Genomic DNA, 28,000 nt, shown 5'->3' on the forward strand with positions numbered 1-28,000 from the left:
TCCTCCCCTCAGGCCCCACCTCCGCCCTGACCCTGAACGCTACGGAGGCGGGGCCGCGGCCCTGCCCGAGGGCACGCCGCCGTGCGGCTGACGTCAGCGCGCCAGGGCGGGGCGGGGCGCAAGCAGACGCAGAAGCGCGTGGGGTGGCTGGCGAGCAGTCCAGTGGCCTGAGCTCCGAGAGTGCGCGGCCGATTGGGGCCGATCGCTCGTCAGCGCCCGGCCCGAGGCACGCGCCGGCGGCCATGGCGCATCGGTGCCTGCTGCTGTGGGGCCGGGGCGCCTGCCGGCCCCGCGGGCTGCCCCCGATGTTCGTGCCTGGCGGCCGCGCGGGCCCCACCGAACGGCTCTGCCTGCGGACGGTGAGTCCGGTGCCCCTGGCCCGCTTCCGGCCGGCGACCCGCTTCCGGCCCGGCGCCGGGAGTCAAGGTCACGGGCCCTGCTCTCGCCGTGGGTCCCCGGCCCGGTTGGAGACGGACCTCGGAGTGGCGGGGCTGCCCTGGGCCCGGGAGGCCTGCGGAGCGGAGCGCGTCGGGAGCCGGCGGCGAGGGCTCGGGGGTGGGGCTGTCGCCGCCCGGCGGACACGACGCCTAATAACCGGGGTCGTTAACGGTGTCGCCCCCCGAGGGGCTCTGCTTTGCCGTCGTCAGGGCCGGGCTCCCAGAGCCGATGTCGGCTGTGCCCGCGGCGGACCCGCCTCGCGCAGGTTGACCACGACCGCGCACGGAGCCCCGGGGGTGGTGGGCGAGGCCTGGGGTCAGTCGCCAGATGCCCTGGAGGAAGTGTTCTCAGTCTTTCCACAGAAAGGGCAGTGATAGCACCTGCATTCCTGATGTTTCCTCCTCGGAGCCCCCTTGCCAGCCAGGGTTATTCGTCTTAGTCTCTTACTCAGAATGGCTGTGCACTAGGCCTTTTTTCCGTTTCTTGCATTACATCCATTTCCCCGTCTTACCTTCCTCGGATTCCTCTTTTGTCCCTTGTGAATATTGGACTCAGACATGTAATAAGCAGGTAGGGATCTGCCTTGTGAGTTTGCAGCGTTTTTTGTCAGGAATCTTATCTAAAAGGCCTTTCTTTCGAGTGGCACTATAGTTTCCGTGAATCTTCGATGCTGAGGTGTAAGGAAGTCTCCTGCTTGTGTAGGTCGGTGCCACATATTCCCTGGTACTGCCCTGAAGATCTGGGTGGGGACGCCAGGGCATTACTCTGCTACCTGCAAGGGATGCTGACAGGACAGATTTTCCTCAGCGTTTGTCCATCTGTTAAAAGTCTGTTCTCCCAGTGAGGTTCCTGGGGAAAAGATTTTGATGTGTGGTCTCAGGTATAATCCTCAAAGGATTGAAACAGATGCTTCACAACTAAAAAGTACTCACATCGTCAGATGTAAAACCTAATTGTCTAAATTGGGGTCCTCTGTACTTAAATTTTGCAAATTCATAATCTTTTATATGTATTATTCTTTGAATGGGCTTAGATTAGATAGAGGAAAAAAATTTAATTGATGGTTCTTTTGTAGAAAATAATCTCATTATTAAATACAGTCACGGGGGTTATTGCTAGAGGTATTCCAGGTCAGTGCAATTTGAAAAGAGAGCCTAAAGGGGGCTGATTATTCAGCAAGCTAATAATGTTTATGGAGCACATACCGTGTACCCATTTCTGTACTTTATTGTGATACAAAGACTTGCTTAATATGGTGTTAATAAAGAACCCTTGCTCTCAAGTAGCTTTCAGAATGATTGGAAATGATAATGTAAACCTGGGTATTGCCACACAATTTTAAAGGTGCTTTTCCGTATATTATCACATTTGACCCTCACAGTAGTATCCCTGGGCATTCGTCGTTTTCTCCCACTGCAGGTACATGACTGTGAGTCCCCTAATATCATGAGTTATGTTGAAGATCGTCATGCAAAAAATCAGATTTCCAGCTTCACCAAAATTAAAAGTTTTGACACTGTTTGCCTGGTGAACTGTGAGTCTTTCAAATCCCAGGCTAGGTGTCACTTCCCTGTGACATGCCTAGGTCCCTTAAACATGTACCCACTTCCTTCTCTGTGCCACCTCTGTACCTTTCTACTTAAGGTTTTGAATTGTTGCACGTGCGGTACCGTCCTGTAGTTGGTTTGTTCCCAGGACTCTTCCTTACTCTTCTGAGTTTCTTCGAGGCAGCACTGGTTCCGGTCCCCCTGTGGGCTCCCCACTGCTTGGCAGCACCTGGCCTGGAGCAGATATTCAGTGACTTGTTGCCCTGTCCAGCTTGGATAACAGGTCTTTTCAATCCACACCCGTAATGGATTTGGCATTGGAAAATATTTATTCACATATGACACACTCTTATCCATTATCAGTGGTTATTTCTTGGGCCAAGTGTTCCCAGCCGTCAGGGAGGGCCCAACATAACAGAAGCTCCAAGTTCTCTCAGACCAGCATTGCTGTCTACCAAGAACCGTATCAGTGTTTCTGTCCTACTTTGCTATTAATTGTGTAATAATTTGGAATTAAATCAGCTCATTCTTTTTTGGTTTTTAGTTGATTATTTAACCCAGATATCATAAAATCCACCGTTTTCAAGTGTACTGTCTGGTGGTTTTTAGTATATTCATAAGTTTGTGCAACCATTACCACTATCTAATTCCAGAACATTTTCATCACTCAAAAAGAAGCCCTATAACCAGTAGCAGTCACACCCCATTTCTCCACAACCATTCCTCCAGCCCCAGGCAACTACTAATCTACAGTCTCTGTGGATTTGCCTATTTTGGACATTTCATATAAATGGAATCATGTAATATGTGACCTTTTGTGTCTGGTTTCTTTAACTTGGCATAATGTTTTCAAGGTTTCATGGTAGCATGTATCAGTACTTCATTCCTTTTTTATGGCTGAATAAAATTCCATTGTGTGCATATACCACATTTTTGTCTGTTCATCATCAGTTGATGGACATTTGGGTTGTTTCCCCTTTTTGGCTATTATGAATAATGCTACTATGAACATTCATGTACAAGGTATTGTGTGGACGTATGTTTTCAATTTTCTTGAGTAGGAGTGGATTTGCCGGATCATGTGGTAACTGAACTCTACGTTTAACATTTTGAGAATGCCAAACTTTCCCAAAGTGGCTGTACCCGTCACCCCAGCAGTGCACAAGGGTTCCAATTTCTGCAGATCCTCACCAACACTTGTTATTGTCTCTCTTTTTTATTATGGCCACACTTGTGGATGTGAAGTGATTTTATATGGTTTTGTGGTATTTTATTTTTCTCATCAGACCATAAAGGAGGCAAGTTAGGATGGATACTAATGCGGATGAACTTCACTTTAAACATTCTCACCTGTATGTAAAAGCTTGCCCTAAAAAATGGTGGTGAATTTTCACTTTTCAAAAGGATAGAATTACTTGAACTTTTCCACTGCCAAATTTGGATATAGCCCCTCAGTGGACCTTGCCGTTGATTGCTTTTAATTGTGCACCTAAATTTAATAAGGAGCTTGTTCAGTTTGTTTACATTATACTCTGACTTATATAGGTAGTGTTTACAAACAATTTTTAGCAACATGTTATTGAAAGCAGAGATATATCTGTAAAGGGACTTGTCAGGATGACAGTATATCAAATACCTTTAGCAAATGTTACTAGTACAAGGACTATCAGTGACATTGGACCATAACTTTCTTGTCTTTGAACACAGATAAATTTAGTATTGTGTTCACAAGCAGCATTGTTCTGTAATTTCAGGTAAATGACCTTGTAGTGTGATAGACCCTGCAAGTGAGGCAGCCGATGTTCCATGTCGGAGTTTGCCTTTTGAATGCTACAAATTAAGTAAACAATGCCAGAGTGAATGTGTTGGTAGAGAATCGTAATTGGGCTGCGGCTCTTAATTAGGTATGATTTGAAGTACTCTCGTTTTCTGGGCGAAGTGTGTATCTCCTAGTTCTTGCTGGACTAGAGCGGCCCAGGGCTGGACAACCCTAGTCCTCCCTCGGTGGGGGGGCTGTTCTATGCTAGTCTGTAACTGCCTGTTGAAGGGAGAAGCATTTCATCCACTTGGTGGTATTAGGAAATGAAGCTCTTTTCATTCTTACCTTGATGTAACCTTCATGCTTTTATTTATATGTTGTGTTGCAGCTTTATCGATATGCTACAACTGAAGCAAAAACCAGCAGAAGTTCTCTTCTGACAGATGTGATTGCTGCTTATCAGAGATTCTGTTCTCGGCCTCCAAAAGGTAAACATTCAGATGTGACTGTGACGGTGGACAGTCTTGTGACAGAGACTCGCTGTCAGCGGGTGTTGACAGGGCAGGTGCAGAGGCGTTGTTTCGGTTGATTCCTAAGTCATGTCTCCTCTTGTAACCCACCCCACCTCCTCCTGTGTGATTGCAGTGATGACAGTGTGTCACCTTCAAATGTGGCACCTTTGTCGGTAATGAGGTGGGCAGGCCAGTGAGGCCTTTTCCTCTGACTCCTCGGGGTTGTGAGCTGTATTATCTAGACTTTGATTTACTCCCTACACAAGCAATGTTAAACTTCTAGCTTGTGCTTTTTAGTGATGAATCAGCTGCTTTAAAAACAAAGAACACGGGCTTCCCTGGTGGCGCAGTGGTTGAGAATCTGCCTGCCAGTGCAGGGGACACGGGTTCGAGCCCTGGTCTGCGAGGATCCCACATGCTGCGGAGCAACTAGGCCCGTGAGCCACAACTACTGAGCCTGCGCGTCTGGAGCCTGTGCTCCGCAACAAGAGAGGCCGTGATAATGAGAGGCCCGCGCACCGCGATGAAGAGCGGACCCCACTTGCCACAACTAGAGAAAGGCCTCGCACAGAAACGAAGACCCAACACAGCAAAAATAAATAAATTAATTAATAAACTCCTACCCCCAACACCTTCTTTAAAAAACAAAACAAAACAAAGAGCACGTACACAAAACTTGATGAATTTTAGTTTGAGGATATGTATTTTTTTCCTTTTCTAACAGGATTTGAAAAATACTTTCCCAATGGGAAAAATGGAAAAAAAGCTAGTGAACCTAAAGAAGTTATGGGAGAAAAAAAAGGTACCTTTTCAAAAGATTATATTTGAACTTACTGTTTTCCCCTAATATATGATGTTGCTGATAGTTTTCACTGAACAAAGAAAATCTTAAGTCAGTTCTGAAACTGTAGTCTAGGAGCACATATAAAATTCTGTTTCATTTTATCTTAATTTTCTGCTCATATTTCTTGTCATTTTTCAAATTGAATTAATTGAAGGGTACCTTAGAGATATTGGCTGGTCAGTATCAGTCATATCTAGCTGCATATTTAGTAAGTACATTTGGCACATGTTATCAATACATGCAATTTACTTGACGTGTATTGTGAGTGCAGTGTTTTTCAAGTTGTTCCTTGGAGGCTTATCTTCCCTTAGCGACTCAGAGAGGGTTTGTCAGAGCCAGCGGCTTGGGGGCCTGTGTGTGTGCCAGGCCCTGCTCCCCTTTCACGTGTGATAGCACTTAGCACAATGCCCGGCACATGCTGGCATTCAGCTGGCATCGTTTCCTTCTAGGGAAATATAAGGAAAAATAAAATACAGCCTTTGTTTTTAAGTGAACTTGGGTCTCGGAGGGACAAATACATGCTAAGAGAATGTGGAGCATGAAAGCCAGGCCAGAGCCAAGGAAGGACCAGTGCTATGTGGGCTGATGGAGCGCTGGTGACCGGGCGACTTCCTGTTGACCTTGGTTTGGGGCTGATTAATGGTGATTGGTCCACTTTTTAAATATAACCTATTGGGTACCTTTTGCATATATGTTACTTTGTCCTGGAGTACATGGGACATCGTTCAACAACTTTAGAAATGTGCCTCCTCTTTATTTCCCAGGCCTGGGCCTCTTAGGGGTGGGCTTGCCTCTCTGAGACCCTGCCTTACTTGAGATAGGGGTGCGGGAGCTCCCTGTGTGAATCTCGGAGGGGTGAGCACGACAGGAAGCCCAGGCCATGAGGCCCTGCAGGTGACTGGGTGCTGAGGCCTCCTGGCCTGCACAGTGAGGGGGTGGCTTCCCAGGAGTTGAAGATGTCAGAACAGTATTTGTGGGTCTTTGAAAGGATGGAGAAGTGGGGGGAAGGGAAGGTATTAGTGACTGTATTAGTTTCCTAGGGCTGCCAGAACAAAGTTCCACAACTGGGTGTCAGAAGCAACAGTATGTCTCTCAGTTATGGAGGCTGGATGTCCAAGATCAGTGTGTCGGCAGGCGGCAGGGTTGTTTTCTTCTGAGGGTCGTGAGGGAAAGGTCTGTTCCAGGCCTTCTCCTTGGCTTGTAGACGGCCATCTTCTGCCTGGGTCTCTTCATATCGCCTTTTTTCTATGCATGTCTGTGTCCAAATGTCCCTTTTTTATAAGAACATTAATCATATTGGATTAGGACTCACCCATGTGACCTCATTTCAACTTGTGTATTTTGGTGAAGACCCTAAGATCACTGGGGAGTAGGACTCCAGCAAATGAGTTTGGAGGACACAGTTCAACTCATGACAGTGACTAATTTCAGATTCTTACCAACAGATTTTATGGGGATGAAGTGGGTTTGTTGTTGGTAGTGGTGGTTTTGTTTTTGGCCAGTTATCAAAATCATGTCTTTCCTGCAGAGACTGTTAACAGTGTTCACTTCAGGGCTTGGGGCAGGGCAGGGGCACCTACTTTTTACCTTCAGGTGGGAACTCAGGAGCGCGCTCATGTGCACTCAGATCCCAGCTCTGTCACTTGCTCACTGTCACTGAGCACTTCACCAGGTGATCAGCAGGCACGTCAGCCCCTTTCTTATCTGTAAGATGGGCAGAGTCGTGTGTCTACTGGTCCTTGAGTAAGTGTGCAGCTCGTGAGACTGTGCGTGTGAAGCGCCAGGAGCCTCCCTGAGGACTACCCCTCTCTCTCTTAGTCTCAGGCTTCCTCATAGCACTTTTCTTAGTAACTGATCAGTTGCCATGTGTTTTGCAATAAAACTTTATTAAACGGTATTAATGAAAACACTGCTGAGAGATAGGAAATCCTGCCATGCCACTGTACACACTCTCTGTCTGTGAACAGAACCGAAGCCAGCGGCTGCCCCGCGTCCTTCTGGAGGAGGAGTTGGTGGTGGTGGAAAACGAGGTGGGAAGAAAGACGATTCTCACTGGTGGTCCAGGTTCCAGAAGGTTTGATTCCACACTGTGTGGTTGACGTTGGGGCTCTGGGGTGGCATTCATGGCATTGGAAGGGATTTGCATCCAGCACAGTGTAGACCGTGTTGTTACATTGCATGCTTCACAGAAATGTCTCCTTCCTTGCCCAGGGTGACATTCCGTGGGATGACAAGGAATTCAGGATGTACTTTCTCTGGACCGCCCTGTTTTGGGGAGGAGTCCTGTTTTACTTCCTGTTCAAGAGCTCCGGGAGAGAAATCACATGGAAGGACTTTGTCAATAACTACCTTTCCAAAGGAGTAGTGAGTATTGTGTGGGCCTGCAGGCTGCAGGGGTTCAAAGGGTGGGGTTCAGATGAGGCCAATAAAATGATAAACAGCCACCAAGTTAGCCAGGCTTGTTCATCATCAAGTCCTGTGTTGGATATTTCTAATGCTGGAAAGTACTGCAGCCAAGGAACCTGTTTGTTTTGACCCAGCAGTCCCCAAATTTACCACGAACTCCTTTTATTTCTTTTCATGCTAGAGCCTCGCTTTGGAGCCACTGCTCCTGACTGTTGCTCTGGCGTCCCCGTCTGTTCCCATCATTCCTCTTGTGCCCTCGGGTGCCTCTCCTCCTGCACCTTTCCCAGCCTCTCCCAGCTCCTTTACACCTTCACTGATTGTAATGTCCTGTGGGCCTGGAAGGTGAATAGGTGAATAGGTGACTCAGTGTTTACAGTGAGAGCCATGGGCTCTGAGTGAAGGCCCGGGCATGAGCTCTGTGCCCCCGGGCTGGGTCTTTGCCCAGTGAGACCCTGTTTCAACTCATTTAAGATGCTGTGGATTGTAAGGCACGTGTTATTTTACATGTTACTAAGAAAGATTGAGTGAGCCGCCAGTGAAACTGTGTAATACCATCAGTTGTCAACGTGCATCACAATGTCTGAGAGGTTAAAATATGAAAAATGCCCATCTTAGAATTGATGAAGTAAAGTGATAGTAAGAGAACAAGCATTAGGCCTGCTCTGTAACCTTGGGGAAATGATTTAAGCTCTCAATACTGGATTTTTCATCAATGAAATGAATAAAATAAAAATATTAATACTTACAAAATATGAAGAATCTAAAATTATTTTTAAAGGTTGTACAGTAAGGTGAGGATGGAAAAAATGGAAACGATTACTCAGATTTTTGAAGCAAGTGAGGCTCTCACATGTGTGATTCCCAGGTGTCGTGAGGAGCCTGCTTTCTAAGAAGTGACTCCTGTCCTTCGAGTGTGGGGACAGGTCCTGACTCTGTAGCCACTTCTCCTCTGACCCGCTGGTTCTCTGCAGTCAGTCTACCGTTGCCCCAGCAGTTTTATGCGGGGTAGAGTTCTCTAGTCAGTCCTTTCCAGATGGTGAGCCCCCATTCTGGTTCCTCCTGGAACCTTCCAGGGCTCCCTCACTTCGCATATTGGGCTCGTACCTTCCAGACTTCCTGCCAGAGCAGACTTGACAGCGGCAGGAAACAGGCCCCCCCGAAAGTGCTCCACTCCACAGCAGCCAGAGGCCTCGGGGTGAGGTGTGCAAGCGATCTTTAGAACCCTGTGTAGTTAGGAGCTTGCAGGAAAATTAAGTTTAAACCATTTTATACCCTAGAGGGGCAGAAATTTAAAAGTCTTTTAATAGCAAGTGAGGACAGTAGTGTTTTGGTGAGCGATTTTGCCCTACAGCCTAGCTGGACTCTATTTATCTACAGGTATGTATCCCAGGGAAGTTCTTGAAGATGTGTCCAGATGGTATACACAGGAATGTTCACAGCAGCATTGTTTGTGATGGGGGAGCGTTTGAAACAGTCTGAATGTCTGTGAACAGGAGAATGGACCAATAACTGGGGGTGTACTTATAAAATGGGGTACCCTGCAGAACTGACATGTCAGCAAGGAAAGACCTTACAAGGACAGAAGAAACAGAAAGTTGTAGAAAAGTACATGCCAGATGAGACCATTTTTAAAGTTTAAAAACAGGCAGAAGTGAGTGTCTGTTTAGGGTTGGGTCTCTGTGGCCTGGGACCAGGCCCTGCTTTGGGGTGGCCAGCACCCACTGCAGAGAACGGCCACCTCTGGGTGACTGGGGGCTTCAGCAGTGTTTGTGATGCTTTCTTTCTCAAGCTGGAGTGGGGAACATGGGGAATCCTTACGTTATCTTCTTTCTTTACTTTATATTCTTTTGTGTGTCTGAAATACAGGCATTTCAGATGAGCTTAAAAGAATATCTCAAGTCTTTGTGTAAATTTATGTTTGAATATTTAACTTCTTAAAATTCCAGGTAGACAGACTGGAAGTCGTCAACAAGCGTTTTGTTCGAGTGACTTTTACACCAGGAAAAACTCCTGTTGATGGGGTAAATGATTTTATTAATTGATGTGAATTAGCTGTAAATTAACTTTTCAGATGTAAAACTGAAAAGCAAGCATTCCCTCACATTGCGGTAGCCATGTACACTGGCCGCGTCGGAGCTGGGCAGCGCAGCAACCAGGATCCTTACTAACAGTGAGGACGTGAACGTTGTGTCTGTAACATGTGCAGGGGCTGGGCAGTGGTTTTGGGTTTGGTTTGGTTTGGTTTGGTGATCACCTTGGCTATTCATTTAGAAACGAGTGCTGCGTGAAATCTAGTTTTCAGTATTCCAGTATCTATGATTTTTCAAGACTGAGAAAACAGTTGTTTGATTAAGAAAAAAAATGTTAAAATCTGAATTGCTTATGTCTTAAGACAGCTTTTGTCAAATCAGTTTAAGAAGCATTCTGGTCATATCTCTCCCAATTGTTTTGTGATGTTATATTATTTTAATTTTCATTTCTGTTCTTATTTAAAGAAAAACATTTGTATTTCTTGTCCAACCAGTTTGAACTGTGTTCCAGAGACCCCAGAGTGGGTTGAGGGGATTATGGGGGGAAGGGGGGAGGGGGCAGATGAGGTTCCCAGGTGATTCCCAGCCCTCCTGGACCCGACCCCCAGGCCCACTCCTAGCCCCTGGGCATCCTGCGACCTTACAGCTCCCCTAGGGCCAGCCCTCTTCCAGGCTGCATCCCTTCTATCTCAGGATGCCTTCGCTTCACCATTTCGTCATCATCCTGCCTGGATGGGGCAACATTTAAGGAAAACGAGAACTGTTGGTGACCATGTCTCTGATAACGTATCAATAAATATAAGAATATCTGTAACGTCATAGGACTTTGGTATTTCAGTCATTGTTAGGAAAGTTGTTTGAATTGTCTGAGTCCCCCCCCATTCTCTTTATCTTATGATGAAATGTTCATTAATAACCATGCTACTTTTTTTTTTTCTCAGAACTGTTCCTCAGACTTTTAGTGCTGGGAATTAAATTGGCACTCCCTTTCAAGAGGACAGTTTGGCAGTGTATTTATCAACAGTTTTGAAAGTACGCATACACCCAGTAATTTTGCTTCAGTAATAATCCTAGGGAAATAATTAGGGATGCATGTAAAGGTGTCTGTGCAAGGATGTCCTCCAAAACATTGTTTATAGGGCAAAAAATTAGAATCATATAAACAGGCCCATTAGGCCCCTGGTCAGCAGTAGCGGCTCCTCACGTCCCTCTTTAATCGCCTGCTGGGGCTCGGCTCTCAGTAAGGCCTGCTCCTCCCTGGGGAGCAGTTTTTACACTTAGTACTGGCATGCACGAGCGTTTTCGTATTGAAATTAGTACCATCTTATTATAAATTACTTTGTATCACTCCTTTATATTACAGTTAAGGTTTTATGTTGATTTCTTTTCAAAATTGTGCGTATTTCAAGATTGTAAAAGGGGTATTTTGAAACCTTGAAAAAACAACATCAAAATTGCTAATAGTGTTTATCTCTGGATATTGAGGTTATGGATGCTTTTTATTTTCATTATGTTTGTGTTTCCTTAGTTTTTTACAGAGAATATGTATTGCCTGTTTAATAAAGACTATTTCAAGCTTTCGGAAATGGGTATAAGATTTTCAGTGTCCAACTGCTTATGGCATAGTGATATTAATTGCTGTGCTGTGCTGTATAAGCACAGGCTTTGGAGTCTGACACACTTGGCCTCAGATAAGCTCTGCTCTTTACTAGCTCTATGGTCTAACCCCTCAAAGCCTCAGTTTCTTTATCTTTAAAATGGGAGTGACACTAATGCTATTAGGGCTTAGCTCTCAAATGAGATTGTGTAGGTCAGTGGTGGTTGTCAAACCTCAGTGTGCATAGGAATCACCTGCAGAGCTGGGACCCACCCCAGAGGGTCTCACCTAGGTCTTGTCCCTAGAATTCCGTGCTGCTGGGCCTTGGTCCACCCAGCTCTCTGATGTGAGGCATCATTTAGCTTGTTGCCCCATTGGTGGTGGGAGCTAAGTTGGGGAGTGTTCTGTCATTGACACCTTTGGGGCCTATAACCACAGGAATCGTGTAGCTGTCTGTGAACAACTTACCGAGGACTATTGTTATAGAATATTATACAACTTACTCGCCATCTTTTGTTTTTAGACACGTGGAGAGAAACACCACAGTGACAGCCCCCACTCAGTAACTCAGTGGAAGGGTTGCGGGGACATGTTGCTCCTGTCTGTGTACATGTCTCAAGTGTCTGAGGTTTACATGGTTTTTAGGCGTTTGCAGGTTAGAGGAGGAACAAAGTCTTTCCGGGCTGTGCACTGCAGCTGATGCTTGCCGGGTGCTGGGAAGAGGGGCCAGTGTGTGGGGAAGCTCCAGAGGTGGGAGTGGTTATGTCGGAGAGCCAGTGTGGCCTGCTGGTTATTGTTGCTAGCCCTGGAGCCAGCCTGCCTGGGCTCAGAGCCACCCACTTCCTAGATGTGTAACCGTGGGCGGTGGGGTCACCCCTGTAGTTTTGTCCTCTGTCAAACGGGGACAGTAAATGCCAGCACAGAGGGGAACCCTGTGCTGGTGGGGAGCATCGCCATTGCCTCCAGCCCTTCGGGTGTCCCTCCCTAGGGTCCCAGGAACTCCCAGGTCCAGTGACTGGAGGGTATTTCTGTCCCATTGGGTGGAGCTGCCTCCTAGCGGTCGGTGATAGCACCTCCTTCTGAGGACCCAGGGCATCGTGGTGCACCTGAGGATGGGAACCATCCCAACACTGAGAAGTGCCATCACTGCCGCAGGCTGGTGTTTAGTTTGGGACCAGGCAGCTAAGAAGTTCCTGAGAAGTGGACAAGAGGAAAAGGATGCTTGTTTGTTTATGAAAAGGGTTGTCTTTTCAAAGAGAGTTTTCATTTTTCGAGTTTACAATTTTAGGACTGTGGAGGAATGCTGCTATAGAAATGCTTACTGGCTGAGGCTTGTCAAGGGTTCTCACTGAGTGAAGCTTAGTCACTGCATTGTTAAAACAAGTCTTGTTGTTATTGTTAATATTGTATATTTTTAATTTGTAAATTTGCAGTATTTCTGAAAAATTCTTGGAAAGTTGAACCCTTTGTGAATTGAATCCTTTGTTTCCTCTTCATTCCCCTAACAAAATTAGGATATTTTGTTTTTCTGTCCTTACAGCAGTATGTCTGGTTCAATATTGGCAGTGTGGACACCTTTGAGCGGAATCTGGAAACTTTACAGCAGGAATTGGGCATAGAAGGGGAGAATCGGGTCCCTGTGGTCTACATTGCTGAGAGTGATGGGTAAGAAGCGTGTCTGTGAACACAGGAGGCTGCCTGTGCTCCCGGGGCTCACTGTGTATTCTGTCAGCAGGGGGCAGCGCATCACACTTTACATTCTCAACAGGCCTCTCAGTTTGGCCAGAGTTCTTTTCAACCATTAGTAACTTACTAGTTTGCTGGAGACTGGTTGATTTTCTACATGTTAATGTTTATCTTGATTAAGCAGTAGTTTGGGGTTAATGTCCAATGCACCGTTCTTGAGTAGGAGTTTAGCATAAAGAGCCCATTTGTGTTAAAGAGTGGCATTCCCACCTTTTAACTATGCTTTACATTTATATTTCACAGAGTTTGCAGGATTTTTAAGTAATGCTTCTTCCTCTCTGGTCAGAGCTGCTTCTTTCCTTAAAGGTTATTTGTCTTTAGAAGGGCCACTTCAGGTCTGAGTCTTTCAGGAACAGCTTGTTGATTTCAGGAGTTGCTTGTCTTTGGGCTTATTTGGGAATACATGGCCTTTGAATGCTCACACATGGACGCCCTGGTAGATCTCCTGGTGGTGACCCCATTTGCATTAAATGCAGAACGCCTACCTTGATTTAGAGTTACGAGTTTGAGAGTGAAAGTAGAAATAAAGCTTAATTTTTTTGTACATGTAAGAGAGCGGAGAAAGGGGTAGCTAGCTTGTTAATTGAGCTGAAGGTCTTACTCGGCCTCAGGGACTCTCTTGAGTCTTGGTGTATATAGACCTGCAGTCTACCTGCAGTATTATTAATAGATCCAGCTAGCTGCCGAGATTATTTCACACGTGATGCAATATATCCCTTGGTCCCTGAGGTTATCATATAATTACTTAACTTTATAGGCTGGTCCTGAAACATTACACAAAGTTTTGTTGCACCATTCCTTAAACCTTTATTGTCAGTGTGTTTATTTTTTTTCTCCGGAAATAAACCAAAGGGTAAATTGTTCATGGTTTAAATGCTATAGCAGCATTTAAAATTTTATAATAGATGAAAAGTTAGAAAGCTAATCCTGGTTTTATTCTTGTTTTGTTTTTTACCTAAACCATGTACCAGGTTTTGACCTAAATTTCTTAGGGTAAGTTAAACTAAATTGCATTATGTTACCCAGTATAAGTATATGTCTGTGCCTGTAGTTGTGTGGAAATTGACTTTATTAAGACAAACAGAAGGCAAAAGGCTGTAAGTCACCTCTGAGCTGCTCCCGCCAGGGCAGGCATGGGTTGGAGGGCACCCCTGCCCCTGGGTCTCTGTGAGCCTGCACGAGCCGCCCAGAGACAGCTTTCACCACTGTTGCCTTCGCAAGGATTGAATATTCGGAAGACATCTCTTCAGAATAAGTTGATGCATTCCAATAAGAGAACTGGAATTTCTACTCAGGCTAACACCAGAATCATGTTAAAATTGTTAAATGAGCAATTTGAACGAAATTTCTTTGAAATTTTGATGTAGTGATAGTAAATCACAGGTCCGTCCTGTGCACAAATGGTGGTTCTTGAGGTAGGAATAAAGCACCACTGGACAGCGTACGTGTTGAGAACAGGTTTTTCTTTGGTCTTTCTGAGATTCCCCTTCAGTGATACTGACACACTAAGAGTCTCCTTGTGCCTCAGATGTACCCGGATAGCCCGGTGTTGCACAGGCAGAAACCGTGTGCAGTTACGGGGTGGCGGGTCCCTCGCAGGGCAGCCGAGCCAGGGCTGCCCGCCTGAGCGCTGCGCTGTCATGTGGCCCCCAGCTCCTTCCTGCTGAGCATGCTGCCCACCGTGCTCATCATCACCTTCCTGCTCTACACCATCCGGAGGGGGCCGGCCGGCATCGGCCGCACGGGCCGGGGCATGGGCGGACTCTTCAGTGTCGGAGAAACCACTGCCAAGGTCCTAAAGGACGAGATAGATGTGAAGTTCAAAGATGTGGCGGGCTGCGAGGAGGCCAAGCTAGAGATAATGGAATTTGTGAATTTCCTGAAAAACCCAAAGCAGTATCAAGACCTAGGAGCAAAAATCCCAAAGGTAAAATGAACTTTCAGAAGACGGTTTTCAGCTCATTAACCCAAAAATCTTCTGAAGTATTTCTTGATCTCTGAAGTTACAATTTTATGAAGTTTGATTACTTATAAAGTAGCTCTTTTTCTCTCCTTCCTCCATCTTAACTTACTAGTCTCCGTTTAACTTGCGCGTCTCTTCAGGTCGGCTGTCCTGCGTGGATGTGTCTTCTTGCAGGTAGCGTGTGTTCCCGAGAAAATGTGTGTCCTCTCCCCTTGGTTTGCTTCCTTCTCCCTCCAGGGCAACTTAGACACCCCTCTCTCAGCAGCCCCCAGCACATTGCCTCTGCTGTGACCTCGCTATCCCTCTCTCAGCACCATGAACAGGCCTGGCCTGGAACTCAGGTTCGTGGCCCAGGACTCCGTGGAGGACAGACCTCCCCCCGCCCACTGCGCGCCACGGGTAGCCTTGCCCATCTTTGTGTCCCTAAGGCCAGGCTCAGGCGTTAAGTAAATGAAGAGAAAATGTTTAACTAATTCTTTTAAAAACCCTTTAATAAAGTTTACTTTAAAGGAGTCCTTTGTAAAGGGAATCATCATTTTCTTGATTTCATGTCCTGCCTGCCTCCATGGATAAAAAGTCACATTTTATAGTTTCATAATTTGCTATACTTGCCTACCTGTTCACATCATACTTAGGCATCTCCACGACTTAAGTAATTACAGTGTTTGAGCAAACAGTATTCTTTTTAAGTTCATCATTGGTTATTAGATTTTTACTTCATTTGTGAAATTTAAAGGAAAGAAAATAAGCACAATGTAAGTTGGAAGTGTGATATTTGTGTCTCCTTGAATTATTGAAGTAAACATCAGGCAGTTTATTAGTAGATTCCCAGCTTAAGTCACCCTTTATATACTGTTAGGTCTAAAAAGCAACACTAAAAAATCTTAAAAAGTAAGAGAAGTATTTCAAATTTCACATTCTTACCAAGTTTTTTTTTTTTTTTTTTTTTTTTTAAGGAGGCAACTTTAGTGAAGAAGGCCATCAGCCCAGCTATTTATTTAGTTAGTTATTTATGGCTGTGTTGGGTCTTCGTTTCTGTGCAAGGGCTTTCTCTAGTTGCAGCAAGCGGGGGCCACTCTTCATCGCGGTGCGCGGGCCTCTCACTATCGTGGCCTCTCTTGTTGCGGAGCACAGGCTTCAGACGCGCAGGCTCAGTAGTTGTGGCTCACGGGCCCAGTTGCTCCGCGGCATATGGGATCTTCCCAGACCAGGGCTCGAACCCGTGTCCCCTGCATTGGCGGGCAGATTCTCAACCACTGCGCCGCCAGGGAAGCCCCTCCAAGTTTTTTAAAACAGTATAGTCTCTAATAGTCTTTTCCTTTCTCTTCTCACTACTAATATAATTACTTTCTCTATGTTTCTCTAATATTTCTAATATATTTCTCTATATTTCTCATATAATTTTTTTTCTTCTTACTAATATAATGTTACTAATATTCTTACTAATATAATTACTATCATTGTTCACATGTTTAAGAAATATTTAGTGTATATCACTAAAATTTGTAGACAGATTTATACCTTGGAATTATTTATGGATATGTAATTTATTTCTCTGAAATTCTAGTCAAATGTACTTTCTCTTTTTTGTATCTGAAGGGTGCCATTCTCACCGGTCCTCCAGGCACTGGGAAGACACTGCTGGCGAAGGCCACAGCCGGAGAAGCCAACGTCCCTTTCATCACCGTTAGTGGATCTGAGTTCTTGGAGATGTTTGTCGGTGTGGGTCCAGCCAGAGTAAGTCTCACCTCACACTGTATTAACTCAGCAGGTCAGAAGGTGGGCGCAGGGCCCCCGCTGCCATGGTCTGAGGGTGGGGCGACAGCTGGCTGGGCTCGGGAGGGTCATGCCTCTGCTGTGTGTACACGTTGCTGGGTCTTTGAGTAAGTGTCTGCTGTTACTGCCTGCCTCGGGCGTGAAGGGAGCCCAGGGTGGTTGGACTTGTAAACTGAATACGAACTTTACAACTCTACCTGTTACCTTTTAGTAGGATAAAGATATGTAGTGTCAGTTTGCTGGTGTTCGTGCTTCTTACATAACAATAACTGATGAGCTTTTAGAAATAATATTTGCTCACCTTACATAAGTTTCCCACCGTTTGCCATGTGACTTCTTTGCTGCTTGTAACTTTTTAAATTTGTACTGTACAGTGAGTGACACAGGATGGCCTTCCTGGGGGACAGGAAGCTTGATGTCTGTTTTATTGGGAGGATAGCACTCACTTGTCAAGTGACTCCAGTGCTTACATTTTCATCCAGGTCCGTGACTTATTTGCCCTTGCTCGGAAGAATGCCCCTTGCATCCTCTTCATCGATGAAATAGATGCCGTGGGAAGGAAGAGAGGAAGGGGCAACTTCGGGGGGCAGAGTGAGCAGGAGAATACCCTCAACCAGCTGCTGGTGGAAATGGATGGTGAATGTTCAAGTCTTTTGTGTTTTGAACTGCACTTTCTAATTGTTCTTCATGTTTCTAAAATGAGAGTCCTGTGCTGATACAGAGAGCAAAGAGAGATTCTCTAAAATAAACAAGCCCTATCGAAGGGCTCTTTTATTCCAGTACACATAATAGCAAAATAGTCTTGCCTGGCAGCCTGCTGTAACTTAATACTGGTGTTAAGATGGCATTTGTACCTGGTGCCAAATAAGAGAAAAACTGGTGAAATGCTTCACTAAAGAATCATAATCTCATTCTCAAACCATTTATGATTCTGAAGGATCAGGAAAATCCATGCATTAGCAAGTGCGAATTTGGCAGATTTTGAGCAGGTCTGCGTTCCTGGGCCGGGTATGGGAGCCAGACTGAGGAGGTGGGGCTTCTCCTCGGCTCTGCGGACCCCCGTGCACAGCAGAAACTACCCTGGGGGAACAGGCCAGGCTCCTTCAGCGCCAGGGTCCTGGGGGTGACGGCTCTGTGGCCACGGCATTGCCGTTTGAGAAATGGCCAGTCAGACGAGCAGGCTGAGCCTGCAGAAGAGGTTGGAGGTGGGGTGGTGCCTGCCTTCAGATACGCAGTGAGTGGTCCCTGTGGCCCAGGGAGTTCAGACACTTCCTTTGCAAATTTAACCTTACTGATTTTTTAAAACTTTCTAAAGTTGACAACGTAATCTACATTTCTAGTTACATAAATTTAAATCTTTGGTAATTTGTCTTTAGTAGTTGATCCTTAAATCTTTAAGTCTTGTACTGTATATGACTTAATCATTAAGGACAAGATGAATAGTAAGAAAAATCATTAAGTTTGTGACTTAAAAAAATCACTAGATAATAAATAGAAAGCTAAAGTGGTGTGTCTCATGCTCATACGTTCTGGACAGGCATGCTGTCACCTTCCTCCTCATGGCGTTTAACAATGGTGTTGCCTTTGTTCTATTTCCAGGCTTTAACACAACGACGAACGTGGTCATTTTGGCGGGCACCAACCGACCAGATATCCTGGACCCTGCGCTGATGAGGCCGGGGCGCTTCGACAGGCAGATCTTTATCGGTGAGATGGTTTTCCCTGGATTCAGGCCAGTTCTTGTGAGGAGGGGTGCAACTGTTTCACTATGTTTTTTTTTTCCTTAAAAATAATTTCTCAAGGACCGCCGGACATAAAAGGAAGAGCCTCTATTTTCAAAGTTCACCTCCGACCACTGAAACTGGACAGCACCCTGGAAAAGGAGAAGCTGGCAAGAAGACTCGCATCCTTGACCCCGGGGTTTTCAGGTGGGTGAGCACGACCTGCTGTTGTGTCTACAGGATGTGACCCTTCCTTTCTTGTTCCCTCTCTCCCTTCTTCCAAACTTAACATGAAATAGAAGGGACCATCTATCTACAGCCTGAGAAGGTTATATACATGGGCACAGGCACCTTCAATGTCCCAGGAGCCTGACTTTTTAATATTTTTTGTTGAGCACATACATTGTGTTATGGCCTATTTGCGTCCCTATATACTTTCTCTGTAAAGGTAGTTTACAGAGACCTAAGGATCTAGAAAGCTTTCGGCAAGCTTCTCATGTTTAACTTTCGTTGTTTAACTGAATGCATTAGGTCATTTTAATGCCTATGTATTTCATTATATTGCAGCAGATTGCCCAATATCCGCTTAAGTCACTTTCCCAACAGAGATGGTGGAACTAAGCTGATGGGCATTTTAAAGTCCTGTCTTAGTTTGCTGTCATTGCACAGTCTCTAAAGGTGGAGGGCTGCCTGTGGGCATCTGTCTACTACTGACACTTGCAGCGCGCATTTCAGGGGCCGGGTTGTGCCAGGCAGGACTGAGCACTACTGCCTGCTGCTGGTGGACGGTTGGCCCGGGTTCTCTTCTTCACAGTGTGTGACCAGTGAGTTCAGGTGTATTTGGCAGGTGAGCCGTTGTGTGTGTCCCTTTCACAGGAGCCGATGTTGCCAACGTCTGCAATGAAGCTGCTCTGATCGCTGCGAGACACCTTTCAGATTCCATAAATCAGAAACACTTCGAACAAGCAATTGAACGAGTAATTGGCGGTAAGGCAGCTGGTGGGACCCACGACCAAGGGCGGATGGCGTGAGTTTGAGGCCAGGGCATGTATCTGCCCAGGCCTGGGGCTCAACGGCACCCTGTCGGATGGGTCTGAGAACGCCACCCTCATGCTGCACGGGCGGCAAGCAGGGAGGTGTCCTCCCCTGAATTATAGCAATCTAGTTTTTCTAAAACACTCACAACCTCCCTGTTTCCAAAAATTTCATCGCATGAGTTAAATGTGCTCTAAGCTAGATATAGGTGATGGATGAACAGCTGTAACAACTGTTTGGCCGGGAAGTGCTCACCTGTCAAGCAGGGTTGGCTAGTAATGTGTTTTCCTTGCTTTCTAGAGAGCTTATAGTTAATACTGTTAAAAAGATAACTAGCAGTTCGAGAACTTGGGCATTCAGAGGAGGGAATGGCACAGCCCTGTGCTCCAGACACAAACACGCAGTTCTCATGCCCCCAAAACACAAGAACCCCCGGCTTGTCACAGGATTTCCCTGTGACAAGGAATGGCCAGGCAGGCTCCACGGAAGAGCGGGGTTTAAACTGGGCTCAGGAGGAGGGGATGTGGTGTGAACGAGGGTGAGCAGAGGAGCAGTCCCTCAGGGAGGGAGGTGAGTTGCTCAGACTCCTTCCTGTGGGAGGGAAGACAAAGTGGAGAGAGGTGTTGCAAGCCTAGATTTTTTAGCAAGCCTTGAGTGTTAAGCTTAAGAGCTTTTTTTATGTTGTTTTACGGCCAGTATTGTACTAACACGAGTTTTCCTGAGCCACTGAGTAACGGGATAGTCAGTGATAGTTCAGGAAGATGCACCTTTGAAGAAGGGGCGCATCTGGAGGCAGAGCCCCTACTGGTCCTTAATGTGCGGTAGCGGACGTGAGCGTGGGAGCCCCATGGCCACAGGTGGGAAGGGCGTCCTCTGGGCCGCTGGTTTGGTGGGAAGTGAGCCGGGGCGGGATGTCCCCATGGGGTCCTGCGCATGGCCATGGTTCCCGTGGTGCGGGGTGGGTGAGGGCACAGGCCACACAGCCGACAGCCGAGGGGGAAACGGCTGTCAGCAGAGTTTCCGAAGCTTGTTTTGTGCCACAGGCCTGGCAGGCTCATTAGCAGGTGAGACAAGGAGTAGGTGCCACTGCAGGGGGGCCGGGGGGGGAGTTGTAGCGGTGCCGACTGAGTGACTGGACCGTTTGAGATTCATTAGGGAAAAGAAAAAGTCTAAGATGACAGAGTTGTGAGTGGAATTAAAATACCTCACTGTAAACACAGGAGAAGACTATTTGTGTTCTTTTAGGTCGGGGGGAAACGGGGGAGGGGGGGTGTTTAGTAGGAAAGTGAGTTTGTGAAAGAGGTCAGGGCGGTGGGTGGGGCAGAGCCTTGGCCCTGAGGGGCACGCACGTGCTCTTCACGCTCAGCCGCTGGGGCCAGCACACGCCCTGTGACGGGATCGCGAGCTGAGGAGGGGAAATCCTGTGACAAGCCGGGGGTTCTTGTGTTTTGGGGGCATGAGAACTGCCTGTCTGTGTCTGGAGCACAGGGCTGTCCACCTGCCCTCTCCCCACCCACTGGCGGCTCTGCGGCGTGTGCTTGTCCTGGGCTGAGTCCTCAGGAACACAGTTCGCCCTCTTTTCTTTTTCAGTCTCCCAGACTCCGTAACGTGTTACCAGTTGAGAAATTCTCAGATGAGTACCTGGAACACGAGAAAGCTGGTGTCACCTGTGAGCTTTGTATCAGTACAGACTACAGCCCAGAGGTGCGGGCGAGCTCCGCGTCCGCCTTCACCCAGGCTGGAGCGGGGGTCCTTCAGTTCTGGCAACACGCGGGCCGGCTCAGGGGCACCTCCTCAGGGCTGCTCTGCGGCTGCGGGCTGCTGCCTCTCATGGGCCTGGCTCTCCTCCCACCCTCGTGTGCCTGCCTCCTCTGCCAGGTCCTTGTCTCCCCCCACTTGGTGATTCCCGATGCCTAGACTAGGCAGTGAGCTCTTTCCAGATGTCTTCGTTTTCTGTGAATTTTATGTGTCAAATTGACCCTAGTGCTGAATTTTACTTTGCATTTCTGTTTATTTCTCAAAACGAGATATGTGACTCGAGTGGGAGAGTAGGAGAAAGTGGGCCTCGGGTGGGGTAGTGAATGCGTTTTGCGGTGGTTGTATATTTTGAAGTTGATGCTTTGCTTTGTTCTGCCCCTGATTGGGAATATTCCATGGTCACAGGCAGCTTGGTCTCTGAGTCACGATTTAGATGAGACGCTGTGTGGTATCGTGTAAATCTCTTTTGATGTCGGTGTCACTAAAGCAGTGGGTTTTGTTTTCTGTATGTCAGGCTTAGAGAAAAAAACTCAGGTTCTGCAGCCCGAGGAGAAGAAGACAGTGGCATACCACGAGGCTGGCCACGCAGTTGCCGGCTGGTATCTGGAGCACGCGGACCCCCTCCTGAAGGTGAGGCAGTTGTCATAGAACAGACGTGGCCACACTGGGCCACGTGGCAGGAACATCTGCTGATGGTGTTGGGGTGAAGGGGTCACGCAGATGAGGTATAAGGTTTGGAAAGAAAAGTGTGCAGAAGCTGGAGGGGTTCACTCTGGAAAAGCAGTTGCTACCATGGGTCAGGCTTGGGCGTCTGGGGCTCTCTTGCCCAGGGGGCTTCCCTGACTCCACAGAGAAAAAGGCAAGCCACACACCCTGGAAATACTTGTAGTACGTGTATATGACAGAGGACGTGTACCTGGAATACATGAAGGACTCTTAAAATTCAGTGGTAGGGAAACAAGCAACCCTGTAAAATAATAGGCAAGATATATGCGCATGTACTTCCCGAGAGAAGGAATAGGAATGGGCGCTAGGCGCATGAAGATACCGGATGCCCTAAGTCACCGGGAGGTGTGGGTGGAACCCTGCAGAAGCTCCACATGTCCCGAGGTCAGTCCAGCTGGACCCCATGCCTGCGGGCGGGCACCTGACCCGGGACAGCCACCGTGGAAACCAGTTCGGCAGTTTCTCATAAAGGTGACAAATGCTTCCAGTACAACCAAACGGTTCCACTCCTGTGTGTTTACCCAAGAGAAATAAAAACATGTCCATGGAATACTTTTACTGATTTATCCGTAATAGCAATAAACCGGAAAGAGCCCCGAAGTCCCTCAAGAAGGAGTGGATGTTTGGTGTGTTTAGCCAGTGATTGCTCCGCGGCCGTAGAGCTGAGTGCACTGTTAACACAGCCGGCAGTGGGGGTGGGTCTCGGGGACAGTCACACAGACCAGACACGGTGAAGTCCATACTGTATGAGGCCATTTACGCACAGTTCTAGAAACTGCAACTCATCTGTGGGGGTGGGGGAGGGGATTTTGGGGAGAAGAGGAAGATGTTTTGTATCTTGGCTGTGGGAGGAGGCTGTTTGTCAGAACTCACTGAACTGTAACCTGTGACTGGGAGCATTGATTGTAAAAATTAAAGGAATCTACTCAATTGCAACAAGAGGACTAGAAAACTGAAGGCTGCTGGCCCCTCTGCCTCCTGGAAAGCGGGGTAGGCGGGGCCGTCGTCAAGTCTGGAGGGGTCGCCACTCAGCAGCAGCCCTGTTGTCAGGACTGAACACTTTCAGTTGAGTTTTATAAGAGACAAGAAATACTTTATAGACCTCTCGGGTAAGGTTACCCTAAGAGAAAATGCTCTCCTGGACGGGCCCTCCCACCCAGCTCCTCAAGCCGAGGCTGTGGTGCTTTCCTCTCCAATGAGTCTCCCTGTGGCTCCACATCAGCCTCCAGTGGCTGCATCTGTCCTCAGCGCACCGTGTGTTCTCCTTGTCAGGTGTCCATCATCCCTCGGGGCAAAGGGCTGGGCTACGCGCAGTACTTACCCAAGGAGCAGTACCTCTATACCAAAGAGCAGCTCCTGGACAGGATGTGCATGAGTCTGGGTGGCCGCGTGTCAGAGGAGATCTTCTTCGGGAGAATCACAACCGGCGCTCAGGACGACTTGCGAAAAGTGACTCAGAGTGCATATGCCCAGGTGAGTGTGGGCGGGGTCGTCTTGCATCCTCACCTGCACCAATGGCTCTGGAACAGCACTGTTGTTTGACTGGTCTAGGCTTTCCAGGCAAGGGTTACTTCTTAAGAGAAATCCATTTTAAAATGATCAAAACTTAGGAAAAGAAACCCTTGTTTTGAGAGTTCGGCCTTTCAAGTTTATTACTAAGAGTGTATAAAGCACATCAGTAGAGTTTACATTCAGTTACAAGCCTGTGGGATCCCGCGTGGACTGCCTGGTGCCTGTCCCTCCTGGTCCTTTCTGCCGGCAGCAGCCATGCCCCTGTTTCCTTTAAGTTTATCACGGGCGCCTCCATCCCCAGACAAGGTCATTTTGCTGTCGGGGAACTTGATGTCAGTGACTTTCTTTGGGAACTCCTTTTATTCATATGTCAGCCCTTCTGGGCCTGTTACTTTCCCATACCTTTCATTTTTCTTGGGACTTCCCTGGTGGTCCAGTGGTTAAGACTCCAAGCTTCCAATGCAGGGGACGCGAGTTATATCCCTGGTCGGGGAGCTAAGATCACATGTGCCGTGCAGCACTGCCAAAAAAACCCAAAAAAAACACAATAATTTTTCTTAGGGCATTTGTTTGTTGGGGTTGTTTGCTCTTGTATTCTTTCTAGTTTAATCTCCATTTTAAAAATAACTAATGTTTTCTTTTTTCATTTTTTGCGTTCTAGCACCTCATCTAAATTTTCTGATTCTGACTTAATGTTATTCCTTCTCATTTTCCATCACCTTCCTGATTTTGGTTAGCCTTTTCTGAAGTTGGGGGTTACAGTTTTCATCTGTATTATGGACGTCTCTCCATCCCACTTCCCTTATCTGTGTAGACATTATTCTGCTCCTTTTTTCTCATAAAAACTTTGTAAGGGATTTTTCTGTTGCCCGCTTTTACATGAAGTTTGTTTTCCTGATCTCTTAGGAAGGAGGTGGATTAAGACAGTTTTTCTAGTTTTACGGTTTTAGAGTTTCCTGCTGTTTTCATAAACTTTTAAAAAACATGACTTCCTACTTTCTGATCTGTTCCCGCTCCCCTCTTTTATCTGCGCCTTCTCTTTTCTGGTCAGTTTGGATTTTACTTCCACAGCTTCTTCTTAATGTGGGGTTTTTGTGTGGTTAGTGTGGGGGTCTCATGGGGTGCAGGCCAGGCCCTGTGGACTCAGGGAGAATGCCAACGCCCCTCGCAGGTTTCTGGAGCCCGGGCGGCGCGGGAAGAGCCTCTGGGCGGCCTGGGTGGTTCCTCCCATCTGTCGGATGCTCCTTGCCTGTCCTCACCTCCCCCCGTGCAGAGTGATTTCAAGCAGGTCTCGTCACCATTGGGGTTTGTCCCTGCCCGTTTGCCGCCTGCCTTGTAGATGTTGCCTGTGGGTCTCTGATCTTGTCCTCCCAACCTCCGTCTACACAGAACACCCTGGTCTACTTGGCCGACTCAAGGCTGCCGTGTCGTTGTTGCGGGTTAAAGAGTAGTACTGCAGTGAGGTGTGTGGATTTCATGTCAGTGGATTTGCTGCCATTTTATAAAAACCTGTGAGCAGAAATGGATGCCCACCACTAGTCATGCGTTCTTTTTCAGATTGTTCAGTTCGGCATGAATGAAAAGGTCGGGCAAATCTCCTTTGACCTCCCCCGTCAGGGGGACATGGTGTTGGAAAAGCCTTACAGCGAAGCCACGGCCAGACTAATAGATGACGAAGTACGAATACTTATCAACGATGCTTACAAGAGGACAGTCGCTCTTCTCACAGAAAAGAAAGCAGATGTGGAGAAGGTGGGTGCCGGCTCCACCGATGATTCTCTGCACGGTTTTGCAGAAAGAGTTGAGACTGATGGCTTGACTGGTTGGTTGTTTTGTAGATGCCGACGTCCCCTGTGCTTGTTAATCCCAGGCTCCTTCCTCCATCCTGATGCTGTGTCTGCTGTCTCTGTGGGGCTGGGGGGATGTGGGAAGAGCAGCAGCGGGCATGATCCTGGCTCCTGGTTCTTAGGAATGTGAGCGCGGGATTAACAAAGTCTGTTCACGACACCAGACACACAGCTGAACCTGCAGTCACCCACCAAGTGCTTCCAAATGCGGAGCCCAGTGGCCTGATTGGGATTGACCACTGCTCTTCACCTCCAGAGTAAAGAGGTAGTGGAACAGCAAATGAAAGAATTAGCCAAACTAGATATGTAGGACCTTTGCTTAATTATGACCTTCCATGAACAAACATTCTTTTTATCTTCCGTTGTTGTGCCTCATTTGATAGCACTTTTAAAAGGGAGGGAGCCTTTCTAATTCAGTCGGTTTTTTGCATCCAGTAAACTCTTAATTATTCAGAATCCATGCAACCAAACGGAGAATCTTCTGTTTTTTAAATATTCCACACTCTCATGATAAAAGCACAGGTGAAAAGTCTTCTATAAAGGACTGATAGAGAAAAAAGCTATTCTAAGATGATGCTGTCCGATCGGCAGATCTTCAGAGGAGCCCACTGTGAGCTGTGCCGGGCAGAGCCCGAGGTGCCTTTTCACAGAGCGCAGGGTAGGTGGGAGGGGCCTGCATCAGGGGCTCCGAGGGGAGAGGGCAGAGGGCACAGAAGGCTGACATCCACCCTGACGGCTCATCAGGCTACAGTGAACATGGGGAGGAGAGGAGGACTCGCTGTGTGGGGCCCTAGTGAGCGAGGAGGGGGTGCAGAGGGAAGGACAGGGTGTCTGGGGACTCCAGAGCTCTGCGGAAAACACAGCTCTGGATCTAGAGGCGCCCTTCATGGAGATCTCATCCGGCCCCTGTGTTTTATCGTCAGGAGTACTAAAAGAATCTGGAGTGGAAATGCTTAAAAACTCATCATTAAAGGAGCGAGCGGCAGGGACTTCCCTGGTGGTCCAGTGGTTAAGACTCCGCGCTCCCGACACAGGGGGCCTGGGTTTGATTCCTGATCGGGGAACTAGATCTCGCATGCCGCAACTAAGAGTCCGCACATTATAACTAAGACCCGGTGCAGCCAAAATAAATAAATAAAAATAAATCTTTAAAGGAAAAAGATGCCAAAACTTAAAAAAAATAGAGTGGCAGCAGGGTGCCATCTCCAGGGGGACAGTCAGAGGCCAGTGCAGAGGCAGCCATGGGTGTGTTTTAACTTCCTGAGATGGTGCCGTGGTGGCAGCAGAAGTAGAAAGGCAGTGGTAACAGTGAGCGGGTCTAACGTGACCCTGTTCCCTGTCCTCCTGACACCGTCCCTCACCTCCCCACTCGTAGTTGGCAGGGGTCCCTTTTTCTGTGTCTGTGTGTCATGTCAGTCTTGTGGTTCAGCCACACAGAGACCAGAACTTCGAGATGCATATTTTCACGTTAATCTCCTGCTTCATATTGTGTCTCTGCCTCATTTGTCTTTATTTTTGTCAACCACCTTTTAAAATTTCCCAGTTTCCACCCTTTCCCCCACCCCCACCCCCAGTCACTTGCATCACTTCCTCACACTTCCTGGAAGGATTTCTTTCTGCTCTCTAAGCCAGAGGGAGCTCCTCCCCTCTTTGGAAGCAGGTGGGGCCCAGGGACACTGCGTCTGGCTCTCCTCCCCGAGGATGTCCTTCTGCGGTGTCAGGGACAGAGCTCCCCCACTAAGTCCAGGGCACAGTCACGGGCCACATGGATGTACCACACTGTGCAGCCACGCCCTTCGTGGGGACACGTGTTTTTCCAGGACTTTTGCACATCTTATTCTAAAGTGACATGACCGTGAATATCTCTTTTCAGTGGTCCTAAACTGTTTTTTGGAAGGGGGTTGACTGTAAATAGGAGGTGATGAGATTGGAGAGACGTTGCTGGGTGACTGTTTAACCACAGGTGTTCGCATTGCAGGTTGCTCTGCTCCTGTTAGAGAAAGAAGTGTTAGACAAGAACAACATGGTGGAACTCCTGGGCCCCAGACCGTTTGCAGAAAAGTCTACATATGAGGAATTTGTGGAAGGCACTGGCAGCCTGGATGAGGACACCTCACTGCCTGAGGGCCTGAAGGACTGGAACAGGGAACGGGAGGTCTCAGAGGAGCCCTCGGGCGAGAAGGCCGCCAGCCAGGTCCAGGGTGCTGGCCCTGCATAGCCAGAGCTGCACCTTCAGAGCTGTGCTCGGCCTCATGACACAGTGGGAAGTGGGGTGCTTCGTCCGCGGCCTCGGAAGTCACCCAGGTTGCGGGGGAGGGCACGTGCCCCAGCCTCGGGCTCTCCTGGTCTCTGTCCCCGTCAGGTGGGGGTCCTCTTGCTGTCACCTGCTCTTCACTCCCGCCTCCCTTCAGTCTCCCTCTGTGATGGGCTATGAAATTAGGAATATTTTCATTTGATTTAATATTTTAAAGATGGAATCCGGGTCACAAGTTGCTGTTTTGTGATGGAATGGTTTTCTACAGAGAGCTGTAACATACTTAAAAATATGAATGTATTGTGTAAATACGGCTTCTTTATGTCAAAAATAAAGTGTAAACACTGCACTTTTTTCCTCCTGAACATACAGTGTCGCTGATTATGCTTGGACTACTTCTCAGAAAATGTAACGGGAAGGAATTGAATGACGTCACTGTTAGGGTCTCAGGTTTGCGGTTCTCTTCAGCTCCCACAAGATGCTCAGGAAGTCTAGATTTGTTCATCCTGGAGGATGAACTCGGGGTGTG

The 28,000-nt window shown here is 47.5% G+C and overlaps 1 protein-coding gene across 7 annotated transcripts; it reads left to right on the top strand.

Annotated features, from left to right (window-relative positions):
• Positions 1-116: 116 nt before the first annotated feature.
• On the top strand, positions 117-27,836 carry AFG3L2 (AFG3 like matrix AAA peptidase subunit 2). 7 transcript variants are annotated; one of them, XM_022551200.2, is made up of 17 exons: positions 117-359; positions 4,133-4,232; positions 4,981-5,058; positions 7,068-7,174; positions 7,312-7,464; positions 9,453-9,527; positions 12,674-12,798; positions 14,533-14,806; positions 16,442-16,579; positions 17,101-17,254; positions 18,218-18,325; positions 18,421-18,546; positions 19,216-19,326; positions 21,647-21,762; positions 23,131-23,331; positions 24,928-25,122; positions 27,196-27,836. In XM_022551200.2, the coding sequence occupies exons 1-17, from the start codon at positions 243-245 to the stop codon at positions 27,433-27,435; spliced, it is 2,418 nt and encodes an 805-aa protein (XP_022406908.1). In that variant the 5' UTR covers positions 117-242; the 3' UTR covers positions 27,436-27,836. The 7 variants fall into 7 exon arrangements, with proteins under 7 accessions (XP_022406908.1, XP_022406909.1, XP_022406910.1 ...); XM_022551201.2 differs by having other exon boundaries at positions 12,677-12,798; XM_022551202.3 differs by lacking the exon at positions 27,196-27,836 and adding an exon at positions 25,209-26,789.
• Positions 27,837-28,000: the final 164 nt, after the last annotated feature.

Source organism: Delphinapterus leucas, chromosome 14 (genome assembly GCF_059928025.1).
Source record: "Delphinapterus leucas isolate spDelLeu-1000000601 "Yukka" chromosome 14, BTC_Dleu_Yukka2, whole genome shotgun sequence".
Lineage (NCBI taxonomy): Eukaryota > Metazoa > Chordata > Mammalia > Artiodactyla > Monodontidae > Delphinapterus > Delphinapterus leucas.